At 38.8% G+C, this 26,410-nt stretch overlaps 1 protein-coding gene across 2 annotated transcripts; it reads left to right on the top strand.

Moving 5' to 3' along the window:
- The first annotated feature begins 20,903 nt into the window (after positions 1-20,903).
- On the top strand, positions 20,904-26,157 carry LOC114404083 (reticulon-like protein B21). Of its 2 annotated transcripts, none has more exons than XR_003664804.1 (9): positions 20,904-22,382; positions 22,476-22,538; positions 22,648-22,750; positions 22,854-22,928; positions 23,029-23,159; positions 23,371-23,440; positions 23,694-23,759; positions 24,900-25,022; positions 25,679-26,157. XR_003664804.1 is itself a non-coding variant. In XM_028367203.1 (9 exons), exons 1-9 carry the CDS (start codon positions 21,209-21,211, stop codon positions 25,852-25,854), a joined length of 1,995 nt encoding a protein of 664 aa, XP_028223004.1. In that variant the 5' UTR covers positions 20,912-21,208; the 3' UTR covers positions 25,855-26,157. The 2 variants fall into 2 exon arrangements, 1 of the variants encoding a protein (XP_028223004.1); XM_028367203.1 differs by having other exon boundaries at positions 20,912-22,382; positions 23,029-23,173.
- Positions 26,158-26,410: the final 253 nt, after the last annotated feature.

Below are 26,410 nucleotides of genomic sequence, written 5' to 3'. Positions count from 1 at the left end.
GGTATTGTTTCATAAATGGGATTCCTTTTATTGTACTATTCGATTCCGACGCAACCCACTCTTTTATATCCCATTTGTGTGTAAGGAAATTTAAGCTACTCGTGTCTTCTTTAAATAAAAATCTGATTGTAGAAACCCCAACTAGTGGTTTTGTGTTAACTTCTAATGTGTGTTTGGATTGTCCTGTGGAAATTTCTGGTAGAACCTTCTTGATTGATCTTATTTGTTTGCCTTTGAGCCAAATTGATGTTATTCTTGGTATGGACTGGTTATCTTCCAACCATTTCTTGTTAAACTATTTTGATAAAACTGTGGTGTTCGATGATTCCGGAGTGAGTAAGGATATGATGTTTATCTCTGCCAACCAAGTTGTGACATCTTTAAAAGAAGATGCTTAAGTGTACATTATCTTGTCTAACCTAGCGATAGAGACAAAGGTTTCCATGGGTGACCTCCCTGTTGTCAAAGAGTTTCCTGAAGTGTTTCCTGAGGATATATTTGGTCTGCCACCCGAGAGAGAGATAGAGTTTTCCATAGACCTAGTACCTAGTGCTGGACCCATATCCATAGCCCCTTATAGGATGTTGTCATACCCTAATTTCGTCCGGGGACCTTTGCTTGGTGACATGCAACTTATGTTTGGTCATTTTGAGGTGCTTGGCACCCATCATTAGGCAATTTGTGAAATTCCGTGACGTGCCGGAAATCAAAAGGAAACATCGTTGCACAAATAGTGAGGTTTCGTAACATTTCGTAAGTCAAAAAAGGGGATGATTATATAATCCGCAAGGTTCCGTAACATTACGGAAAGAAAACAAGTATCGTTACGAAATTCGTAAGTTTCCGTAACATTACGAAAAAAAGAATCACCAAAAAAAAGGGTATGGGGTGTATTTAGTAAAAATAGGGGTGCAAATAGCAACCAGGCCCACTTGGGCCCTCCAGAAGATTCCTCCAGAAGGCTGTTGCTTCTGGAGGAAGCAACCTTGCTCGCCTGAGCGAGCTGAGCTCGCCTGGGCGAGCTGGGTGGCAAGCTTCTCCCCCAATTTTCTATAAATAGGGGGAGAAGTGAAGTAGAAAAGGGTTCAGCCCCTTAGGCACTTCTCTCTCTTTCAAATTTGTTGAGGAAAATTAGTTCCGTGAAGAAAATCCAAGCCGAGGTGCTTCTGTAACGTTTCCGTAACGTTTCCGTGAGTGATTTCGCGAAGGTTTTTGATCGTTCTTCATTCGTTCTTCATCGTTCTTCAGTCTTCAACGGGTAAGTACCTCAAACCAAGCATTTTAATTCATTCTATGTACCCGTGGTGGTCCACCTTTTGTTTCATGTATTTTTATTCTCATTTTCATTTACTTTTTATACCCCCTTTTGACGTGCTTAAGCCATTTATTTAAGTCATTTCTCGCTTAATCTAAAAATAAAATAAATTTCCACCGATCGTTTGAATTGTAATATCCGTTAGTTTCGATTAAAATGAATTCCGACCGTTCGGTCGTGCCGTAACCACGTTGGAAATGAAAAAAGAGGTAAAATAATAATATAATAATAAAAAAAATATATCTTTTAGTAAAATAAAACGGAAAATCAATCGGACGTTTTCTCTTTGGGATTTCTCATTCTTAATTGAATTGACTAATAACTAAAGTGAAACTAAAGGCTAAAATCAACTTGCCTAGTCAAGCTCGTCCACAAAAATAGGATTTTGAAAGTTTATCATTTCTGTTTCTTACCAAGTAAAATGGATTGTTTTTAAGGTCCAACGCCTTAAAATGATCACCTTTCAAGTAAAAAAGAATCACTTGATTCACACACCAAAAGAACTACGTAGGTCTGATTTTCTCATCCCAATTGAGGAATACGTAGGAGCAAAGGGAAACACCCTTGTCGACCACAAAAATAGAAAAAATATATAAAGGGTATAAAGGATATAAGGACATAAAAGGGAATGTAAAAATCAAAGTCATGTTTGCACATTCGATTAAAGGCTGCCGTCCCTTGTGACAGACGTGTGGGGTGCTAATACCTTCCCCGTGCGTAAATACAACTCCCGAGCCTTTCACTTAAAAGTTTGTAGATCGCGTCTTTTCCGGTTTTTCCAACATTTTCCTCAAATAAACGTTGGTGGCGACTCCACGCGTATTCCTTTCGTGGAACACGCATTCCGCGAGTCACGCGTCGCCCTCCCGCCGAAGGGTAGGTTGCGACAGTTGGCGACTCCACTGGGGACTGTTTTTAGAGAGTTAGGCCATTTAATCTTGTGCAATGTTTTACCATGACTTACTCCTTTGTTGGTTTTCCTTCATTGTGTTCTTGTATATATAACTCTTTGATGCTTTTAGTGCATTTTTTGTATGCTTGAGGTAAATATTTATTCATTTGATGCACACAAACACTAACACTATTTGCACACACGGTGAGTTGAAAAAGGGCCCTATACCCGGGTTCGTGGGAACATAAGGAGTGGAGGTGAATCCGTGATCATGCTAAGTCTCCGACTTGCTTGATTACAATGAACCCTCATGTAGAGTTTTTCTCTTTGAAAACATATTGTTGCTAGTAGTCCCTACTGCTGCAGTATGTTCTTCGAAGGGGATGATACCTCTAGAAACCATCAAGAGAGATATGACTACCTTGGGGGTTATTACTAACAGCCTAGTTAGCTCTCTCCCTTATAGGTCCCTTAAATAGGGGCACGGAGCAAACACGCTGCGTGCCATTTTTCACACTGCCATGCATAAGTGTCATATACCCTTTTGCTTATATTCAGTGAGTATTGTCATACTATGTACATTCCCGTGTTGCGCCTTTCGCATATGCATCGCACATGGGTTCTGTCTTGATCCCTCTGTAAACAAACCAACGAAGGGTCTGTGTCACCGTTTTAAATACATACGTTGGGGCACTTTGCTACCCCTAGACGTTGTATCTAAGAAGGAGACAGTTTCTCGGGCTCCCGTATTCGTAAATTGCATCTGTGTCATATGCATTTCTTCATGCATTCATCCATTCCACCCATGATAGATGTCGGAGTTTTGATTCGCACTAGATTTTATTTCACTTTAGTAAAACATGGGATCAAGTCAAAAGCCTTCGCTTAAAAAGAGGTTCTATCAAGTCAAAATCAAGAGCTTAGAGGTCACTAGTTTACGAGAGTTGGGGTTATTAATGGGTCAACTTCAACGGCAAGCCTTCCGCAAAGCCTATGGTAAGATTTGGGACCTAGCTAGGGTAGAAGTCTCCATGGAACCGATTGCATCCCTTTCCCAGTATTATGACCAGCCCCTAAGGTGCTTCACATTTGAGGACTTCCAGCTAGTGCCGACTGTGAAAGAGTTTGAAGAAATCCTGGGATGCCCACTGGGAGGAAGGAAGCCATATCTTTTCTCTGGCTTCTATCCCTCCACGACAAGAGTTGCCAAGGTAGTGAAAATCTCAGCACAAGAGTTGGACCGTGTAAAGCAAAACAGAAATGGAGTAGTCGGAGTACCAAGGAAGTGTTTGGAGGAAAGGGCAAAGGCCTTGGCAAAATCAAGGCGAATGGGCTTCTTTTATTGACATCTTGGCGCTTTTGATCTTTGGAGGTGTCCTCTTTCCAAATATGGAAGGGTTAGTGGACCTAGCAGCGATTGACGCTTTCCTCGCCTTTCATCATGGCAAGGAAAGCCCGGTCGTCGCCATTTTGGCCATGCATGACACGTTCGACCAGAGATGTGAAAAGAGCGGCGCAAGAATTGTTTGTTGTACACCGGCTCTCTATGTGTGGCTGGTTTCGCACCTTTTTCACCAAGAAGGTAGGCCCGTCTATCTGCTACAAGGTCACCGCTCGTGCGTCGAAAAAAGAAAGACGAATTAGGACCAACTCTTGGCTAGCATAGAGGGGCGTCTGTTAATTGGTTCCCTCGCTAGAAGGAAGGAAGAATCAGGATTCTATCTTCATGCGAAGGATTTCCAAATGTTCCCTTAATGGGAACAAGGGGTTGTATAAATTATAATCCTGTCCTCGCCATAAGACAGCTTGGCTACCCCATGAGAGGAGTGCCATTAGACGAAAGCATCATGCCTTTCATTACACTGGGTTTCAGTGACCCCAATGCAAAGGCACTCCAAGGAGTTCGCAAGGCATGTGATGCGGTGTGAAGAAAGGACAGAGAGCTTAAGGGAAGCAGTAATGGGACCATCAGCGGCTATCATAAGTGGCTGAGAGTCCGGACACAAGGATTGGATTGGCTCCCAAATCTAAAGACTATGAGAGACGATGAGGTTAAAGCTTCGGAAGAAAGTGATGAGGTACAAGCCCTAAAGGCAGAGCTTGAAAGAGCCCGGGTAGTCAAAGAGAAGTTCAAGTCCATAGCCATCAAAGTCTGAAGAGAGTATGATGAACTAAGGGACGTCAATATGGCCACCGCTGAAGCCTTGGAACGAGAAACCAAGAATGCCCGAAAGGAAGAACACGACCAAAACAAAGTTTTGAGGGGCTTTATAGGGCAGCAATAGTGAGCTCAAGCTCCGAAGAGGTGAAAGGAATCATCACGGGTCAAAGGCATGATCTTGAAGGACGAGCTAAAGGCTTGCCTTAGGTCGAAAAGAAATTTGTCCCAACAGTTAAGCGAGACTGAAGGGAATATGTGGGCCATCATCGATGAGTGCAAAGAGAAGCTAAATCTAGCAGCGACTCACGAGCAAAGGCTAGAGGATGAGTACGCCAAGATATCAGCAGAAAGGGAAGCAAGGGAAAGGGTAATTGATTCATTGCACCAAGAGGCAACAATGTGGGTGGACCAATTTGCTCTTACTTTGAACAGGAGTCAAGAACTTCCCCGATTGCTAGCCAAGGCCAAAGCAATGGCGGACACCTACTCCGCCCCCGAGGAGATCCACGAACTTCTCAGCTATTGTCAGCATATGATAGACTTAATGGACCATATGATTAGAAACCGCTAGGAAGTTTGTATTGTCGCTCAGATCTTGACTAGTTATAACTTTTTGAATAAAATGAGTTTATCCCACGTTTTTACTCCAAAGATCAGTGCGAATCAAATCACTCCCGCATTTTATCTCTAGCACACATGCATATCATGCATCACATAAGCATCTCTTCATGGTATCATAATGAACATATCGTTCCTGCATTTGTCCGTTATCATATTCCAACATCACATTTTGCATGAGTCATTGCATCATCATGCATATGCGTTCAACATACTTTTTGTTCTACAAACTGCATACCTTTTGTTTTCATGTTTGCTCATGCGTGATCCTTGCATTTTTCTCTACAAAACAAAAACAAAAAAGGAAGCATGAAAATTCATGATGCATTCTTGGTTGCATATATTCGGTACCAGGAGCCAACCATGTTGGGATCATAAACCCGTTTCACTTAAAAACAAAATGAGTGAACATGGTACCTAATGCATGGTTAACTAGGAAATGATGTTTCTTCGGGCATCTCAATTTCATAATTACATTTTCCATGCATAGCTTAAAGTATGCCCGAGTCATTCATCCCTATGAAAGGTTGTTGAAGTATTGGCGATCATAATTGTCATTCCTTGGATTATAGGGTTGAACTAAGCTCATGCTTTTTCGAAAAAAGTTCATCAAGTCAAGTTGAAGTATGGAAGTACCCTTTTGCAAAAATTGGGGCAAAAGATGAATCGAGTTACATCACTGTTTCGTCTACTGCCAAACACATTTAGGACTGTTGATGAACTTGTTACTTCCAGTTTCACCTTGACCAAGATGTCATGAACCATGTTGAAAAATCTAAATTGATTCAACCCCATATCCTGCGTAAAAATTCGCAATACATCAACTGTACATCATTCGCATGCATCCATGCTTTTCATTGGTTGCATTGCTCATTGCATTCTTTCCTTGAAAAATAAAATAAAATGAACTTAATCATTGTTATCAAAAAGAAAAGGGCATGCTTTACGACGCCCTTACCGAACTCGTGCTAGAGCTAGAGTAATGGGTGAAGCAGAGGAGGTGCAAGAGAAGATGAAGGCCGAAATGAAGGCCATGAAAAAGCAAATGGCCACAATGATGGAGGCCATGATGAGCATGAAGAAGATAATGGAAGCCAATGCGGTTATAGTTGCCGCTACTAGCACTGTCGCTAAGGTGAACCCGATGCTCCCATCTAGCCTCAAGCAAATGAATCATCCAACCTCAAATATGGTAGGCAAAGATTTGGGAAGTACGGATGACCCCATGATATGCAAATTCAAAACAAGCATGCCTTCCCGCCATATGGCTTGCCTCCCAAACTATACACCACCCAATGTGGCGTACATTCCCTATGAGGATGTCAATAACTCCACACCCATACTCATTAAGAGCCAACAACCTCAATCTGATCATGCACATGTCTCTCGACCCATGGAGGAGACACATGGAATGCCCCACCACAATCTAGCCGACTTCGAGCCTTGCCTCGGATATGCCACTGAAGGGCAAGCAGTTGGTGGTATACCCCTGCAAAACACTTTGGAGGGCCCTCAGTGTCACCCACAACCACAACCCTCACATTCCACAGTGGTTAAAAACCCTCATGCTATGGCAGAAATGGGAAAGAGGAAAGGCTCAGGGCCATTGAAGGAGGTAAAGATTATGCCTTTGCTAACCTAGAAGAGTTGTTCCTAGTACCCAATATCATCACCCCTCCCAAGTTCAAGGTGCTGGACTTTGACAAGTACAAGGGGACTACTTGCCCCAAGAACCATCCAAAGATGTATTGTCGGAAGATAAGGGCATACGCAAAGATGAGGAACTGCTAATACATTTCTTCCAAGAAAGTCTTACTGGGGTAGCTGTTACCTGGTACACTAACTTGGAACCTTCCCGAGTCCATACTTGGAAGGACCTAATGGTTGCCTTCGTTAGGCAGTATCGGTACTATTCTGATATGGTTCCGGATAGGATGCAACTACAGAACATGTGCAAAAAGGGAGACGATAATCGTGATGGTAGACACATTATCGGTACTCTACTATGAAAAGATGGTGGGCTACGCACCCTCAAAGCTTTGCAGATTTGGTCTTCGCTAGTGAAAGGATCAATGTGGGTCCGAAAAGAGGCAAATTTGATCATCCTACTAGGACGACTGAGAAAACTGGGGCAAATGAAGAGGGTGAGAAAAAGGGAGAAACCCATGTTGTGACTGCCATTCCTATACGGCCAAGTTTCCCACCAACCCAACAATGTCATTACTCAGCCAATAACAAACCTCCTCCTTACCCACCACCCAGTTATCCACAAAGGCCATCCCTAAATCAACCACAAAGCCTGTCTACCGCACTTCCAATGACGAAGACCACCTTTAGCACAAACCAAAAAAACACCAACAAAAAGGAATTTTGCAGCAAAAAACCTGTAGGGTTCACCCCAAATTCCGTTGTCATATGCTAAACTTGATCCCATATCCACTCGATAATTCAATGGTAGCCATAACCCCAACCAAGGTTCCTCAACCTCCATTTTTCTAAGGATACGACTCGAACGCAACGTGTGCTTATCATGGAGGAGCCCCGGGGCATTCCATTGAGCATTGTATGACCCCGAAGCATAAAGTGTGAAGTCTAATTGATACGGGCTGGCTGAAATTTGAGGAGAATCGCTTGTTGAATCCTAACATTGACAAGCAACACCATACATGGGGCAATTTTGAAGGCTGTTGTTAGGTGTCTCTAATGACTCATCAGGATTTCCAAGTTTATGCCATTATTGTAAACCACAGTTACAATGTTAAATGAAATGGATAAAGTTGATATCTTTGTCCCTCATCCTCTCACAAACGCATGTTTGCTTATTCAACTTTCACCAGAATGTGGGTGCAAGCCATTGGTCTGTTTGCTCAAGCGACCTGCGCTCCTGAGTGTTGACTTCCAAGACTGTTCAATCAGAGATTACTTGTCTTGCACGTTGGTGGGGGTGCCGTAAAACAACGAGTAAAGTTCAAAACAAATAAGTTTCAAAATAAAAAAATAAGTTTCAAAATAAAAAATAAAAAGGGCATTTGATTGACTGTGTTTTCAAGTACAAATGTAGACGTTCATGTGACCTCATTTTGTCTTTTTAGAGAGAAGTGAGTTATCAAGAATAGGATGTTGGACAAATGGCCTCAGTTACCTTAAGAAAAAGGGGGGTTGAATTAAGATACAAAGACTATTCCCCAATTAAACTTTCACTCTCTCTTTTCGTATTAACAATGCACCCTTAACATGAATTACTCAAAAGACAATTCAAAATAAACTTCTTTGAAGAAAAAGATAAATAGCAATAAATAAAAGAAGTTTAAGGGAAGAGAGGAATGCAAACTTGATTTATACTGATTCGGCCACTTCCCGTCCCTACGTCCAGTCCTCAAGCAACCCACTTGAGATTTTTCACTCTCTTTGTAAAACTCCTTTTACAAAGCCTGAACCACACAGGGACAACCCTTCCCTTGTGTTCAGGAATCCTTTACAACAAGAGACCCACGGTCTCTTAATCCCTTTTCAGAAATAAGAAGAAGAGAAGAAGAAATCTCTCTTAAAAGAGATAGATTGTACAATGAAGACCAATCAAAATTCCTTATTGAATATGCAAGTGGTTGACCAAGGAATCTTTTTGAGAGGATAAGACAGTTCAGTTCAGAAAAACTCTTAATCTTTTGAGAGGATAAACTTTTTGGGCAATGAAAACTCTCTTTAAATTCGTGCTTCCAAGCCACCTTTGATGGCCATTCATAAACCATTTGAATAGATGTGACTCTTGGAAATTATTTTCCGAAAATCCCCTCTGGTAATCGATTACAAGACTTGTGTAAACGATTACAGGTTTTGAAATTTGAATTAAAAAGTTCAAAAAACTGTTAGTAATCAATTACCATCCATGTGTAATCGATTACACATTATAAATTTTGAATTCAAATTTCTAGTGACTGTTATAAACATTTTCAGCTGCTGGTAATCGATTACCAGAGAGCAAATCTCAATTTGAAATGATAGAATTCTTTGGTCAAACCTTTTGTTTTTCAATTTGGAAACTTCTTCCTAAGATTCTAGAGATCAACTTGATCATATATCTTGATTTTCTTGGATTCTTGTCTTGAATAAAACTTAGAAGCACTTGATCCTTTGGCATCATCAAAACATCTTGCTTCTACATAGGAGTCATTTGACTTAATCCATCAGCTAAAAAATCCTTCGACTATTTCTCGTCCTTGGAAAATTCTTTTTGCAAGAATCAACTGCTTCTTTCATTCTTCCTCACTACGAGGTTGTGAAAACAAGACGACAATTGGTACCTCAAAGCCTTACAGTGGGGCAATGAAAGGCACCATGCAAAAACCTCAAGCGAACCTAGGGGCAGATTAGAAGTTCTCACCCAATAGGTTCCCAGCTACAAGGTCATGACGAAAGATAACAATTGGTACCTCAAAGCCTTACACTGGGGCAATGAGGGGCATCGTGCATGAGCCTCAAGTGAACATAGGGGCAAATCAAAAGTTCTCACCCGTCGATGTTTTTAAACAAGAAAGAAAAGGGGGGGGGGGGAGACAAACCCTGGAATTTCAATAGATTGATTAAACGTCAAACGACTCCATTGTCGTCACTCTAAAATGGTCAAGTGACTAAATCAAACAGAACATACACTCTAAGGGAGTTCCCGGAGAGATTTGCAAAATATAGGATAAGGTCGCATGAATTATCACCTTTTTCAAAAGGACAGTCAATCTGTGTTTTCCAAAAAGATTAAATCAAAATCAAAATCACAAAATAGGGAAAGAATGACATGAGCATTGTACAACTTTCCGTTACATTATTTCATATGAAGTCCGCATTTACCAACAAAGGTTGCATGCATCTGCATCCCTAAAAATCATGTTAACTGCATAGATTTCCTACATCTCGTGTCCAATCTTGGGATGATCGGCCCTCTCGGTGAGTCGATCTCTTGATTTCTCATAAGGATGGACCCTTGGGTACTAGTACCCTCATCTCCAGAGGACTATACGTCCTCACCTTCAAAGGGCTACACGTCCTCACCTTCCGAGGACTACATGTCCTCATCTTCAGAGGACTACATGTCCTCACCTTTAGAAGGCTACACGCCCTCGGCTCCGAGGACTATACGTCCTCATCTTCAGAGGACTACATGTCCTCACCTTCAGAGGGCTACGCGCCCTCGCCTTCATAGGGCTGCACGCCCTCACCTTCCGAGGACTACATGTCCTCATCTTTAGAGGACTACATGTCCTCACCTTTAGAGGGCTAAACACCCTCGGCTCCGAGGACTATACGTCCTCATCTTCAGAGGACTACATGTCCTCACCTTCAGAGGGCTACGCGCCCTCGCCTTCATAGGGCTACACGCCCTCACCTTCCGAGGACTACATGTCCTCATCTTCAGAGGACTACATGTCCTCACCTTCAGAGGGCTACGCGCCCTCGCCTTCCGAGGACTACATGTCCTCACCTTCCGAGGGCTACATGAACTCACCTTCAGAGGACTACACGTCCTCGCCTTCAGAGGACAACATGTCCTCGCCTTCACCTTCCGAGGACTACACGTCCTTACCTTCAGTGGGCTACACGCCCTCGCCTTCAAAGGGCTGCACGCCCTCACCATTAGAGGGCTACGCGTTCTCACTCTTAGTGGGCCCCATATCCACACCTTAAGATAATTTAAGGTCCTCTGCCCTTAAAAGCTTAACCGAGACTCTCGCTCCCAGTTAAGGGGCCAGTAGTTTCCTTTTATCAGTTTCTGGGCCACCCCCCTGATATTGTAAGGCGACCAACTGTGCAAGCACAACCAGAGAGGGAGGCTATCACACAGCTACTATGCATACCGGGGCAAGATTTCACCCATGCCGCTGCAAAGAGACGAGTGTGGATCATGTGTACCAACATGACCCCTTTTACACAGATATAAATGACGTTGCTACTTAGCAACATTCTGCCCAACGACCGCAATACCGATCTCCCCCTGTGGAAGTATCAGTTGGTCTGTGCCGTCCCGACATAGGTAGGTATGCATTATTTCCAACTAATTTCTAATGTCATCTACTATTCGCAGGGATCGCGCCCGCAAGACACCCAGTGGACCCGGAGACGTCCAACAGGGCCCTAGGGTTTCCAGCTCGGGTTACAGGCCTCTGTAAATCCTACAGGACGCCCGTCCCCCCATCAAGTTCATGCCATCGTGACCTAGGTAAGTACGCACCTCTCCCCAACTGATTTCTGATGTCATCTATTGTTTGCAGGGATCGTGCCCGCAAAACACTCTGTGGACCCGAAGAAGGCCAATAGGGTATTAGAGTTGCTAGCTCTAATTACGGGCCTCTGTTAGTTCTACGGAGTGCCCGTTGCCCCCAACAAGGTCATTAGGTCCCACATTAACCGGGCTTTCATCAAGAAGTACTGCGCCCCCAGGCAGGCGCAGGGCGAAACACCACAGCAGCATTGGGATGGCCAGTAGTGGGCAATAGACACACCGCCACCACCTCTAGAGTTCACCTCAGCTCATCCATAAAAAGGTTAGAGTGTTGCCTATGACACATGGCCGACCAATAGGCGACCAAGTCCAAAGCCAAAGGTAAGCAAAGTACTAGGTCCATGACCGACAAATCATTAGGCGTCCAGCTCAAGACGTTAAAGAAGCGCTACTAGGAGGCAACCTAGTAACTTTTAAATTTCTGCTTGCTATTTGATCACCTTTTGTTTCTCAAGTCATATTGGGACACACCTAGTTGCTCATGATCCTAAGAATTTAAATAAAATGAGCACAAGCTCGAAAGGTAGTCATACCTCACAAAATATATGTATGCGTGTTTAGGTAGTGAAAAATACCTTAGATATGCATGTATGTAATTTAGGTAGCAAACAACTACCTCACAAAATATATATATGTATGTTTAGGTAGCAAGATACCTTAGATATGCATGTATGTAGCAAAAAGATACCTCACAAAATATATATATGTATGTTTAGGTAGCAAGATACCTTGGATATGCATGTATATAGCAAAAATACCTCACAAAAATATACACATGTTTAGGTAGCAAAATACCTCATGAAAAAAAAGGGAAAAAACAAAAACAAACAAGAAAAAGAAATAAACAAATGATAAAAAAGGAAGATAGAAAAAATAGAAAATAAGTTATCTAGCTAAAAAACCAACATGCTTTTGAAAAGAGATGACTTCCAACTTTTCTTTGAAGAAAAATTCGCTGATCATAGCTAGTTTTTGGAAAAAAATGTGTGTACGCCTGAAGGGTGAATGCTGTGAAATTTTCCCGAGTACCCAAAATGGACTCGGATGAATGCACAAATTGATAAAAGACCATATTTTGGAAACATTGGGTTGACTAAAAATAGAGGAAATGAATCCTGAGCCCTAGCATCACATGACCATAAAAATTTGACACTTGAGTGTCCACATAGGTGCATGCATGACTAGTTTTGCATAAAATTTCCAAATCATCATTTTTGCATTTGTGTCATGGAAATAATGTGGGGCATCCCTTTTATCCTTGAACCAAACCAAACCCTGACATGTATCATGTCTAGCCATTCTACAAGCCTTGAGCCAAAATGCTGACTCACCATAAACCTCGACCCAGGGTGAGAATGTCAATCCTTACCCTCGGAAGCAAAAAAAAGGGAAAAGAAGGAAAATTTCCAATCAAAGAGAAAGCAAAAAAAGGAAAGGAAATTCCCAATCAAAAAGTGGGAGAAAGCAAAAAGAAAAGAAAGAAAATTCCCAATCAAAGAATGGGAGAAAGCAAAAAAAAAGGGGAGGAAAGAAAATTCCTGATCAAGGATCAAAAGAAAATTGAAGAAATGTGCAGAAAGGTCTTTGGACCAGACAATATCTAGACAATACAGAATTGTCACCAAATGAACAAAAAAAGAAAGGAAACCACGACCTAAAAGTGGTCTTCTCCCTTTAATTGCCAACCAAAAAAAAACCTGTGCGTCGGTGACTTGTTCGCCTCGCGTCAAACAAAAACAGAAAAGGAAAAAGCCAAAAAACTCAAAAGCCAAAAAAACCCACCAAAAAACCCATTTCCAAGGGAAGTCCTATTGATCCACGATCACGCATGTAATCTTTGATTTGATAGGAAATAATTTGCAAAGTCAAGTCGTGACATATCTATGGTTCGGAATTAGGATGAAACACTTACCTGTGCGAGGTTGATACACTTTGAGTGATTTTCTTTGAACCCAGTGTTTCCTCTAAATGGTCATTTAGAAACAAAATGCTAACATCCAAAATCTCATTTATGGTTATGGGGGGGTTTCATCAGCAGATTCTCCTTCCCCGGTAGACGCATTGTTTTTCACTCAAAAAGGCATATGCTGCTCTAATCAGTTGGAATATTTGTCTCTTTACTAAAGCATGTTTGCATTTTAGTGGAGAAAACACCGAGACTTTTTCAAGTCTCACAAGTTATCCAGAACTACGTAGGTCTGAGTTCCTCATTGGAGGATACGTAGGAGCAAGAGCCTCGCTTTTGTCGACCACACCACCTTTTGTTGCCATGACCCAAGAGCTGGTAGCCCGCGGAGACACCTTACGATTATCTGCACCTCGTCATTCAGTGACCCCAAGTGTGATTGACGAGCAGAGGCCAATGTGGTCATCTGCGCCCTTTCCCGAGGTGTCGGCATCTTCCGGTGGAGATTTTTTCAAGTCTCACAATTTGAATATTAACTTCAGATTTCAGAGCTCTTTTTGAGCACAAAATTTCGTGCTCTTCTCTCCCTCTCCCTTCATTCATCTTCTTCTTCCTCTAAGCTCTTATCCATGGCCTCCTATGGTGGTGAGCTTCTTCTAGACTCATCGTCTCCTTGAAGTGGCGTCTCCTCTCTCTCTTCCTTCTCCATTCCGCTGCCATTCATCTTTCAAGAAGCAAAGGAATCCATTGATGAAGAAAATCCTAGGCCTACAAGCTCCAATGGAGCTTACATCAGGATGTCTCCTCCACCTCTAAGAACCTAGAAAATAACTCTAAAACCTAAAATCTGCCTAAAAGTTTGGACCTTTGCTTCCTTGCTCAGCTTTTCCTCTGTTCTATGCACACAATTCGCAGTCAATTCAGACCTCTTTCACTTCGTCAAGCTCTCTTTTTTTTTTCTGCACAAATCAGGCTTAAAAAGGGCTTTCTGACCTCGAAGGCGCGTTTAGCGCGAGTAAGTGATATTTGGCTTAGCGCCAATCTTGCGCTTAGCGCAGAAGAGACAACCGCCTTGCTTAGCGAGCCGCATACGCGCTAAGCGCGTGCTGGCATGCAAGAACTCTCTTCAGGCTTATACTCATGCACTAAGCCACTGTTGTCTCGCTTAGCAGTTTGGTCTCGCTAAGCGCATGGTTCAGGCTTAGCGAGACAACACTTTTTGAACCTTCATAATTTTCTCCATTTTACCTGAAATTGAAGTGAAATTTACATTAAATTCAATAGGAAGGCTTCTACTGAGCATAAATGAAAACTAAACTAGAAATATTTACAATCCTATCAAAAAATAACCATAAATTGGGAGATTTCTTTACATTTTGGAAACTTTTCTATACAAAAATTAGTCGTAAAAGATGACTAACATGGTTCAAGCCTCTTGTAGTTGGACAATAGTGGTCAGCCTCTTGAAATCCCCACCTAAGTATTGTTTGATTTTGATGCCATTCATGGTCCGTATCCTTTTGGTGGTTGGGTCCTCTAATATCACTGCTCCATATGGCATAACTTCGTTGATGATGAATGGTCCAGACCACTTGGATTTCAACTTACTTGGAAACAATATTAATCTAGAATTAAATAACAATACTTGTTGATCAAGCTAAAAATTCCTTTTTGAAAGCTTTTTATCATGGTAAATTTTTACTCTTTTCTTATAAAGCTTGGAATTCACAAAAGCTTGAAACCTTAGTTCCTCTAATTCATGGAGTTAGAGCTTCCTGTGTTCACTAGCTGCATTTGAGTTGAAGTTCAAAAACTTTAATCCCCAATAAGCTTTATGTTCCAACTCAACAGGTAGGTGACAAGATTTGCCATTGACCAATGAGAAGCGAGTAAGTCTCGTAGGAGCTTTGCATGTTGTTCTGTATGCCCATAAAGCTTTATCTAATTTTTAGGACCAATCCTTCCTTGATTGAGCAACTATTTTTCTAAGATTTTCTTAACTTCTCTGTTAGAAACTTCAGCTTGCCCATTTGATGCAATCCTCCCTAGGAAGGGACCAGTCACTAGAGCCATGAGCAAGAGGCTCCAAGAGGATTGGGCTAGAGCCGGTGAAGAAAGCCCTACGGTTCTCATGAACCTTAGGATAGATTTCTGAGCCCATGGGCCAAGTTTGGGTCCAATTATCTTTGTACATATTAGACTAGGATGTCATTATATTTGGTCCTTGTATTTAGGGCTCCATAATGTAGGTAGGGTACCCTAGAAATATAGGATTTTTCAGCCCTTGTATTTTAGGGCACAAAGACTAGTTTTTGTATTAGGGGTAGTTTTGTAATTTCACATGCACTAAGTGAATATTTGATGTGTGTGTTGGGAAATAAATTTAATTGAATTGGTAGAAGCCCAATCCAATTAAATTTTAGATGGGGAGGTGAGCATTTGCTTACTACACCCCATTGCCACATCATATAGTCACACTTTGTGCATGTCCTTCATGCTTTACATGCCTCATGATACCTAAGCACACTTAGTGGAGAATCTTGGAATTGATCTTGGATTAGTGGGCTGAACCAAACTGAAATTCACTAATCATAATTAGTGAAACTTTGGCTCCAAAATTTGGCTCCACAAATTCAATTTCAAATTCAAGTGAAATTTGAATCGAAATTCAAATTTCCCTCCAATTTTGTGTGACACTTAGGCTATAAATAGAGGTCATGTGTGTGCATTTTTTTCAACTTTGATCATTTGAAAATTAAACTTCAGATTTCAGAGCTCTTTTAGAGCACAAAATTTCGTGCTCTTCTCTTCCTCTCCCTTCCTCTCCCTTCATTCATCTTCTTCTCCCTCCAAGCTCTTATCCATGGTCTCCTATGGTGGTGAGCTTCTTCTAGACTCATCTTCTCCTTGAAGTGGCATCTCCTCTCTCTCTTCCTTCTCCATTCCGCTGCCATTCATCTTCCAAGAAGCAAATGAATCCATTAATGAAGAAGATCCTAGGCCTACAAGCTCCACATGGAGCTTACATCACCATTAGTCTGAGGGTGGTAAGGTGAGGCTACCATGTGTTTGACACTATAGTGTTGGAGGACTTTTGTGAGTTGTGCATTACAAAAATGAGATAATGTGCCACTTATTAGTACCCTGGGTGTGTTAAACCTTGAGAAGATATTTTTCTTTAGGAAGAAAATAACGGTTTTTGCATCTACATGTTGTACCGCTACTGCTTCCACCCATTTTGTTACATAGTCCACAAGTAATAAAATGTATTCATGTGAGTAAGTTGATGGAAATCGTCCTATGAAATCTATCCACGATAGTCAAAAGCTTTGACTTCCAAAATGTTCTGCATTGGCATTTCATTTCTTCTGCAGAGTCCACCTATTTTTTGACATTTGTCACACCTTTGGATGTATTCATGAGCATCTTTGCACAAGGTAGGCCAATAAAAACTAGATTGGAGAACCTTGACAATAGTCCTCTCTCCATTGTAAAGGCCTCCGTAAGGTGAACTATGGAAATGCCATAACATGCTTCTTACCTCCCCTTGAGTTACACACCTCCTTAGGAGATTGTTTTCTCCAATTTTAAACAGATAAGGATCATCCCACACAAAATATTTAGCGTCTCTAAAAAACTTCTTCTTCTGGTACCAAGTAAGATCATCAGGAAGTGCACCAACTGCTTTAAAATTAGCCATCTCGGCAAACTATGGCCTTACTGTAATGTTGAATAGCTTCTCATCTAGAAACTCTTCTTGAATCTCGGGTCCTTGTGTGGTCACCTCATCAATACTCAGCCTGGAAAGATGATCAGCCATAGTATTTTCACTTCCCTTCTTATCCTTAATTTCCAAATCAAATTCCTGCAATAATTAAATCCAATAGATAAGTCAAGGTTTCAAATCAGTTTTAACCAACAGATATCTTATAGCAACATGATCAATAGAAACCACAACTTTAGATCCTATCAAATAAGATCTAAATTTTTTCAAAGCATACACTATTACAAGAAATTCTTTCTTAGGTGTGGCATGATTAATTTGAGCTTCATTTAAAACCTTGCTTGCATAGTGTATGACATGAAAAATTTTATTTTTCCTTTGACCCTGAACTACTCCTACTACATAATCACTTGCATCACACATTATTTCAAAATCAAGTGTCCAATTTGGAGCAGTGATTATGGGTGCAGAAATTAGTTTCTGTTTCAAAGTATCAAAAGCTTCAAAACATAATTTATCAAAATGGAACGAAACTTCTTTATTCAAGACATTGCTCAAAGGCTTGACAATCTTAGAAAAATCTTTTGTGAAACACCTGTAGAATCCAACATATCCTAAAAAACTTCTGATGCCTTTGACATTTGTCTGTGGAGGTAATTTTTCCAAGACTTCCACCTTGGCTTTGTCAACCTCAATGTCGTGCACAAAGATTTTATGGCCCAACACAATGCCTTCAATCACCATAAAGTGGCATTTCTCCCAATTCAGCACCAGGTTTATTTCAACACACCGCTTCAGTACAATGTCAAGATTAGCCAAATATAAATAAAAAGAAGAGTAAAAAATAGAGAAGTCGTCCATAAATACTTCAATATTTTTTTCAATGAGATCAGAGAAAATAGAAAGCATGCACCATTGAAATGTAGTAGAAGCATTACAGAAGGACATCTTCCTGTAAGCAAAAATACCGAAGGAACAAGTAAAAGTTGTCTTTTCTTAATCTTCAAGATTAATAGTGATTTGATTATATCTTGAATATCTATCAAGAAAACAACAAAAATTTTGGCCTGTTAGTCTCTAACATCTAATCCATAAAAGGTAATGGAAAATGATTATTTCTAGTGACTTCGTTGAGCTTCTTGCAATCAATACACATTTGGTATGTTTCCTACTGTTTTAATTCATATTGGGGTGCCTAAGTGGTTTAGGGGATTAGTGGCAGCCTAGTTGGGATGAGTTCCCTTTATCTAGTTTAAGTTTTCTCATTTATTTAAAAAAGATTATTTCCATCGTAAAAAAATAATTAAATGAAAGAAAAAAAAACTAAATTGACTGAAAGTTAATGTATTAATTACCGTCGCAAAACGATGTTTAACTTTTATAATTGATAAATAAATGTTGGAAATTAACGCCTATCATATTGAAAACACTATTTGCAAAATAAATTATATGCACATAATCTCACATAAGTAAACGGGCACCCTTAATAATGAATAAATGCTAGAAAAAAATAAATAAATGTTTGACGAACGAAATACTAGAAAGTGTTACGTGTCAGTAACATCATCCTGAAAAAGGGGAAGAGGTGGGGGGATAAAATGCAATACGCTACAAAAATACAGTAACTGCTAGTGTCGGTGAGTATTGGTCGTATGCAACTTTTAATTTTGCCTCACATGACCAGACCCCAACCCAGCCGAAAACGAAGAAAGGAAAAGAAAAAAAATTCTGTGTGGGGTCTCTCTATAATAAAAGGTTTTTTGCCTCTTTGGATTCTACCGCTTTCCCTTACACCAAATATTCCCACATGCAGTAACTTTCTCACACACAAACACAGATAAGAAGATAAACAAATTCACCTCGTTCCTTTGTGCTAGCTATACTATTTAGCAATTCTTAATGCGACAATTGAATAACCCCAAAACTTTATTTAAAAGCTTTGGATTTAATTTGTGAGGGGACCATTATTAGTAGTACATCAAAATAAATGGTCATATAAAAGTTACCGATGACCATCTACCACAGATTTATTAGCTAAAGTAAAAGTATTTATTAGGTGAACTAAGATATTTCTGGACATGAATTTGGAGACTTATCTTTTAAATTATGAAGATTTATTTATTCAAGAAACTAGTCTTTCTTACTCTTAACAAATATTCTTTCATATATACAAATTTAAGCATCAAATACTTCAAAAATATAACTTTGTGTCAACCATGCGACATTATTTTATTGTTCCAGGGAAACAAAGCCTAAGTTTATTTCTTTTCTTTGATATTTTTTTGGATAAAGAATAGTTTAACATTATAAAAGCCTGATTATTTCACATGCTAAACGGAGTTCTGTGAAAGTGGAAAAAAAAAGTATCATTCATTTAACGTGTCTTGTACTTTGTGTAAAATAAAGTTTCAACTGTTAATTTTATAGCACAAATCATGCCACATTCACTTGACTGGTTACCAAGCACACGCTAAATTATTCTTATTAATAATAGATTGGGATCCGCTTCAGTTCATAAACAACTGCACATACATGATTGTAAGTTTTCAACTCCTAGAAAAGAATTAATTAGTTTTAATATAAAAAAATTACAAATTTAATTTATCAACTTTATAACATTTAGATCTGAACTGTTCGTCATTCATTTGCACTGCAAGGATTCGTGACCTCTGAGAACAAAGCAGCGTGCCGATGAGTGAACTAGAATTTCTGTTGCCAAAATTAAGTACTATTTTCACACAAGATAGGTCGTGGGACTGGTTGATTGAGGGTAGATTGGGTTTTTTCCTTTGGAATGAGTTGGGTCGGGAGCAAGAATTGAACCTATGTTTTTGTGGAATAATTTTATACTGAAAATCATTTTGCTGGAGTTGGGTATGATTATTATAAGCGGTAAAAATTTTACTTCCAATATTTAGAACAGATTCATGTCAATTAATATGTGCGCTCTTGATGGTAAACTATTTTACAATTAATATGTGCGCTCTTGATGGCTTGTAGACGCATCATGCATTAGTTGAAAACCATAAAAAAAGAAAAGAAACGGATGGTTATTTGAAAAATATTCGGATCCTATGGCGACATGGTTTTACGCATTTAGACCTTGTTTTACGAAACGAAGGAAGTGGACATTAGTAAGTCCAGAGAACTAACGTCAATATATGAAATCAATTTATTTCTGTCACATTCGTTGGTTTTGCCATGGTCTTGTGGGATTCTCATTATCTGCAACTCCTGATCTAAATAGTCCTAGAAATCCCTCTGCACACATTGACAATGATCAATTGGTACAAGTGAATAGTATTTGTCTACACGTAACGCCACTAAGCAAAAAAAAACACTATCTTGAAAATCATCATCCCAAATGGACCCAATGTCACATAATTGGTACCCCACTAATCCAATCAAGTGTTCCAGTTCAATTAATTAAATAAATTAATAAATTTTGAATTCTTCTAAATTCTCCTAATGAGTCAACTTAGCAAGTTTCTTAATTAGTTAAAGTATAATATATTCTTAAATATCTTATGTTATGTTTTTATACTTGTTTTGAATTTCAAGCAACTATATAAAGAGGAATGTTTGAAAAATTCATTATGAAGATACTTAGATGCAACAACACTTGGTCTTTATTAAATAGTGGTTCAAAGCTAGTAGAAAATTGCTCAAATCTGCATTAGAAAATTGCTATTCGGCGTTCACATTCTTGAAGCACACGCATCAACACTTTAAGAGGAACAAAATTGGCCAAAATTAAGGGTGCGTTTGTCTGGTGTTCTGCCACGGTACTAGTTTGCTACCACGACAAATTGCATTTCCTTAAGCCTGCACTATTACACGTATGCAATGTCTAGTCAAAACTGCAATGGAAAAACACGCCAATTCAATAAGTACACACTGCAGAGTTCACATATACACTTTCATACTCAGAGAAGAAGGACAAGATACATATTACATGCAGCTAGCTTAGTTATTATTATTATTCCCTTAACATGTGATGTGAGAGTGAGACTATTAATCACTTTTAGAGTGCCTCGGTAAGAGTGAGATGAGATTTTAGGGAATCAAATCAACTACTAAAAAAGAAGGGGTTGGTTCATTCATCCTTAACACCCTAATCATTCAACCCCACCTAATTTACCTTTGCTTTTTCTATAACATCCAGAAAGAGGCAAAATAAAAAAAGGAAAAGAAAAGTGACCAACTACATATTCTGATATATCTCTCTCTTTCTCTCTCACTAACTCAATTGCTTTACAATGTGTTGCACCCCACCAACCGCCATTGCTTGAGTTAGAAGCCTCTTATCCACTAACCACTTATGACCCATTTGAGTACTGATTGCCAGGTAGAAAGGAGGGTAGAAAAAGAAGATAAATTGGGGATGGAAGTGGGGGAAAAGAGGGTAGGGGTTAGAGGGAGTGTGGTTGCAGCAGGGTCAGTGTGGGAGAGCAGGATGAAGAGTGATGAAGTTAGAGGGGGGATCAAGGTGTTCAATGCAGAAGAAAACCCTGAAGAAAATAGTGGTGCCAAATTGAAAAGAAATCCAATTGGATGTGGAAAGAGGAAAACATGGAAATCAGAGAGTTCTGAGGGGTCAGAAAATAATACTCATAATAATAGTTGTAATAGTAAGATCCCAATTCAGTGTAAGGAGCTGAGCAATTCTTGTTCCTCTGATGGAATCAAGAAGAGCCCAATTCACACCAGAAAGATTGCTGCTTTTGGAGATAAGTTTGAGAGAGGTCCAATTCATACCAGAAAGATGAGATCTGAGGCACACAAGAGTGGTGAATTGGATGAGGGGAATGAGAGGACTTCAGCACAATTGAGGAAGACGAAGTCAGATTCAATCTCCAAGAAGAAGACTGCTTCTTCTTCTGGTGGCAGCTCAATTCAGTTGAGGAAGACCAAATCCGAAGCAACGGATCAAAAGATTGAGGTTGAGAATGGGAAGAATGATGATGAAAATTGTGTGGATTTGGATTATTTGTGTCAAGAGAAAGTGATTTCTAGTAGCTCGGATAATGTGGCTCAAGGTTGTTCAACAGAATTGTCGGTTGATGCTGCTGCTGCTGCTGATGTTGATGTTGTTGCTGTTGCTGATGAAGAAGAGGAAGAGGAGGTTGAGATTGAGATGGTGAAGGAAATTAGTATTCCAGAATACAAGGTTGAGGTTGCTGTGAAGGAACCAGAAAGTAATGATGAGGTTGTTGTTGTTGAGAATGAACAAGGCAAGAAGGTTGTTGTGAATGAACCAGAAAAGAAGGTGGTGGTTGTGGTTGTGAATGAGCAAGAACCTACGAAGATTCTGAAGGAACAAGAACCTAAGAAGATTCTGAATGAACCAGAACCTAAGAGGGTTGTGAGTGCCCACATGCGATTTCATCACAGAAATGAAAGAAAGCCAATTTCTGTCCCTCTTGCTATGAAGCAATCTCCAACAATTAGAAGGAACTCCACAAGTCACCAAAATTTCTCCAAAACTAACTCAAGTAAGGACTTTTTGAGATTGTTCTTTCGATTTGTTTCATAGGCTTTATTCTCATTTCTCACTTAAATTAGTGTGATTGATTGTTATGGTTTAGTTCCAAAAGCAACAACAGAACATCGCTGCTTTCCACAAACCCAAAGCAAGTTGCAGAGTCTAGGTGATTCATCTACACTTCATAACTATGGGCGAGTGTGAAATTTGTTGGCAAAATTTTATTCAAATTATAGCATTAATTCTTTATTTATATATATAACTCTCCTCCTCAGTGGAATTAATCATGTGGAGAGATGTTTCAAGATCAGCATTTGTGTTTGGATTTGGATCATTCATCATAGTCTCATCTTCTTATGCAAAGGATATCAATCTAAGGTTAGAAATCAATCTAAATAGAATTGTTATTTTTTTATCAATAATATATAATATAATTTGCTGTTTCAGAAGAACTGAAGATTTCCTATCATTGTTTCTGCAGTATTATTTCAGTGATGTCCTATATAAGTCTTGTTTATCTCGCTGTTATCTTCCTATATAGATCCTTAATTTGCAGGTAATTTAATAACACAATCACTGTAGTGAAAAATTTGTTACAATTACAATTTACAAGATTACTATCTTTTCTGATTCTCTTCTGGGATGAAACTATTCAGGGGGATCATAAACGTTGAGGACTCAAATTATGTTGTGGGAGAAGAAGATGCAATTTGGATGCTAAAATTAATCCTCCCTTACTTGAATGAGTTCCTATCAAAACTCAAAGCCTTGTTTTCTGGAGATCCAGGTACCACAATAAAGGTAATTAATTTAATAATTTTCTTAGCTCACTGGTATTATGATGACCTTCTTAATAACACTAGAAACTAATGTACAAAAAAAATGAGATATGTACCCAAAAAAATGAGACATGTAAAAAAAAATAACACTAGAAACTTTAGTAGCCTAGAAGATTGACCACACAAATTTTAATTTTGGCATTTGTGTATCAATTGCAGTTGGCAGTGTTGCTCTTTGTTTTGGCCAGATGTGGCAGCTACATAACCGTTTGGAAGATGGCCAAATTTGGTACGTTTTTAAGGATTTACATAAAAAGAGGATTCACATTTTAGGTATTTTAGTTCAATTCTTTTGAAACAAAACCAAGTGCAAGCAATTTGCATTTCAATGCAAAGTTTCTTACTCTAGGGGAGTGAAAATTGCATCTTGCTCCCTTATTACCCCCTTCATTTTATTATTTTCTTTTTTTGGTTATTCAGTTACTGAACTTACCCTTTTACTTAATTGATTACTGACACATTGCTGTGCTCTACTGCCTCAGGCTTCTTTGGAGTTTTTACTGTACCAAAGATATGCTCTTCGTATTCTGCACAGTTAACTGAATATGGTAATTTTTTCCTGAAATTGATGTTGCTTTTTTCCCCCCTAAAAACATTATTTAATGCCTGATTTATGACACTGTACCTTTAAGGTGTAAACAAACACAGTATAGTTGCAGTGAGTAGAGGCTGCTATAGTTCTAGCTAGGTGCTAAAGTGAGATAGTAACAAAGTTTTTTTTTAATAAAAAAAAATTGTTTGTTTTAATTGTCGCTCTACCCTTCAGTGAAGTGTAGACGGTGCGGTGCCTGATTAGGCCCACAACACCTTTCATGCATGCATTGATTACAAGTTACAAACGGTTCTTTGGTACCTATGATTTCATTTTATTTTATTATATGGTGGTGTCTCCAATGCCACATAATGTAGATCTGGTGGAGCACAAATAAACAAAGATTAATAATAGTTTAATGTAGTGCAATTATAGTACCGCCTCAACGATATAAGCAAAGTTAATACACGATGTGGTGGTGCATAATCGATTTTGTATTCATGGTTGTAGTGAAGCTATTCTTTGTTGTTTATGATTTTTTTTATCATTCACCGTGATTTTTGTTGTTAAAATCGATTCTCTAAGGTATCCAAACACACAAGTACAAAATCTAAATCTAAGTCTGTTTTAAGATAGTTTTTTTTCTTTTTCGAAAGAAACATCTCAACTCATTTCATTAACAATGACATACTATGATATGTAATCATAATCTTAGTGACTAGCATTAAATTGCGTCACCCTTGAGTGACGAAATTAGTTTGTCTCGTAACTTATCTCGAAGCTTTAAGATAGGTTTGGTCTCTATGAATAATTACTTCTTGATGTGGTCATTCAAATATAATTTGAATGCATCACATGGATGAGCATCTCTGATTTTTTTTTTATTATTTGTTTGATTCCTGACATTTTTTGTGCCCATTGGGTCTGCTTTTTGTGTCTGACAATTAGACTCAATTTTGTAATGAAGGGAACACATTGTGTGATAGTATTAACCTAATGGTCCTCCACATCGTTAGTGGTCCCCAATCCCAAAGACCAAACCTAAAACTATATTGTGTCGAATCACGTGTTACTGTGTCCAAGAAGGCTAAATTAAACCCAAGCCTTCTCTGCATATATTCTAATAAATGACACATTTTTTATTAATGTCACGAAGGAAATTTTTGGATTCGTCGATTCCGGGATGCATGGGATTCATGCACTCACAAGAAAGCCGTGGCTCTTGGCATCTTCGGGCTTGTATGGAATTTATCATCAGTTGTTGCTCGCATTTGGGCAGGTAAAACCATGTAAATTAAATGATATTTGCTAATTTCTTTTACCATCTTATCTTTTTTTTTTTTTATCACTGATATTCACTACTACTTATGTTTGGTGACCTTTTTATATTTCTTTGGAATAATCACTTTTTGTTTAAATTTAGAGAAATTAGTTTTTGGTTAAGCATATAATTTATACTTCCTATACATGTCGCACATTCTCAGTTTAGTTCTTTCAAGTCAACACTTATTAAATCAATCTTATACTTGTAAACATTCACTTTTTTTATTCACCAAAAAACATTTGTCACCGTACCCCTACTTAATTTGGTCTTTATATATAATATATTTTTATTTTAATTTAGTCCTTATATGTATAACATATTCTTAATTTGATCCTATATCTAGAGACTAAATTAAGAAATTAAAAGTCAACGTATAACGATAGTGATCAAATTGATAGCATTTGCATGTATAGAGACTGATTGAATATTCTTTTTACAAATAAAGACCAAATTAAAATATGCAACACGTACGGCGATTAAATGTTTAATCTTAGTTTTTATGCTTTAATAATTTGTTTGATATGCAATGTGCTAGTAGCTTTGACTAATTGAGCCTGGCACATAGACATGCACACATTAATGAATGGTGTGGTGGTGTTCTATTTTTGTAGTGTTCGTACTATTTGCAGCCTTCAGATATTATCAACAACATTATTTGGTGAGAGATGAATGGGGGGAAGATGAAGCAGGATGTGATGAAACATGGCAAGACCCTGTTGGAGTTAGACCGAAACAAGGACCTGCAACCAACTTTAGTGATACCAATAAAATAAAGAAAGGGTTCTAAAAGTATGTGTTGATGCTGGCAGCTAGTTGTACCACATCTAACAGGCTGGTCCAATTGCATGCACCGTGCCATGTTTTCCTTTAAAACTTTTTTTTTTTTTAGGTTTCACATGGAAGTTTCTTTTGTCTAGGCTGTAAATTTTTGTTCAGTTAATATAAAGGTTTAATTTAGTAAACAAATCCACCACGGTTCAATAGGAGAAGGGAATAACTTTTTTTTTAAAGGAGGACGTTTGTGTTCTGTAATTAGCATTCAGTTAAAATAATTTATTTTTATTATGGTTCAAATTCTTAAATTTAGTTTGACTTTCTGCCGTCCATGCGCTTATTTAGTTTGACTTTCGGGAGTACTACATATCTATGAGAGTTAATATTGGAAAGCTTTTCTTTCTTTGTCATTTGTCTATTCTTCTTTTTACAAGTGATTTTTTTCTGATATAATTATTTTCTTTGTATTCTTCATTGTTAAATTTTTGAAAATAAAAAAAAAGATACTGCAGTTTTTAAAATTGACCGTTTTCAATTGTTAATTGTAAAATTTAGAAAATAAAAAATAT

The sequence above is a fragment of the Glycine soja genome, unplaced genomic scaffold (genome assembly GCF_004193775.1).
Source record: "Glycine soja cultivar W05 unplaced genomic scaffold, ASM419377v2 Super-Scaffold_78, whole genome shotgun sequence".
Classification (NCBI taxonomy): domain Eukaryota; kingdom Viridiplantae; phylum Streptophyta; class Magnoliopsida; order Fabales; family Fabaceae; genus Glycine; species Glycine soja.
The sequence above is the reverse complement of the archived record's forward strand: the minus strand, read 5'-3'. Positions and strand labels throughout refer to the sequence as shown.

Coding starts and splice junctions, on each gene's coding strand:
- LOC114404083 (XM_028367203.1), top strand. CDS start 21,209: ATGACCCATTTGAGTACTGATTGCCAGGTAGAAAGGAGGGTAGAAAAA. Junction 22,539..22,647: donor AAGCAAGTTGCAGAGTCTAG/GTGATTCATCTA, acceptor TCTCCTCCTCAG/TGGAATTAATCATGTGGAGA. Junction 23,760..24,899: donor TGCACAGTTAACTGAATATG/GTAATTTTTTCC, acceptor AATGTCACGAAG/GAAATTTTTGGATTCGTCGA.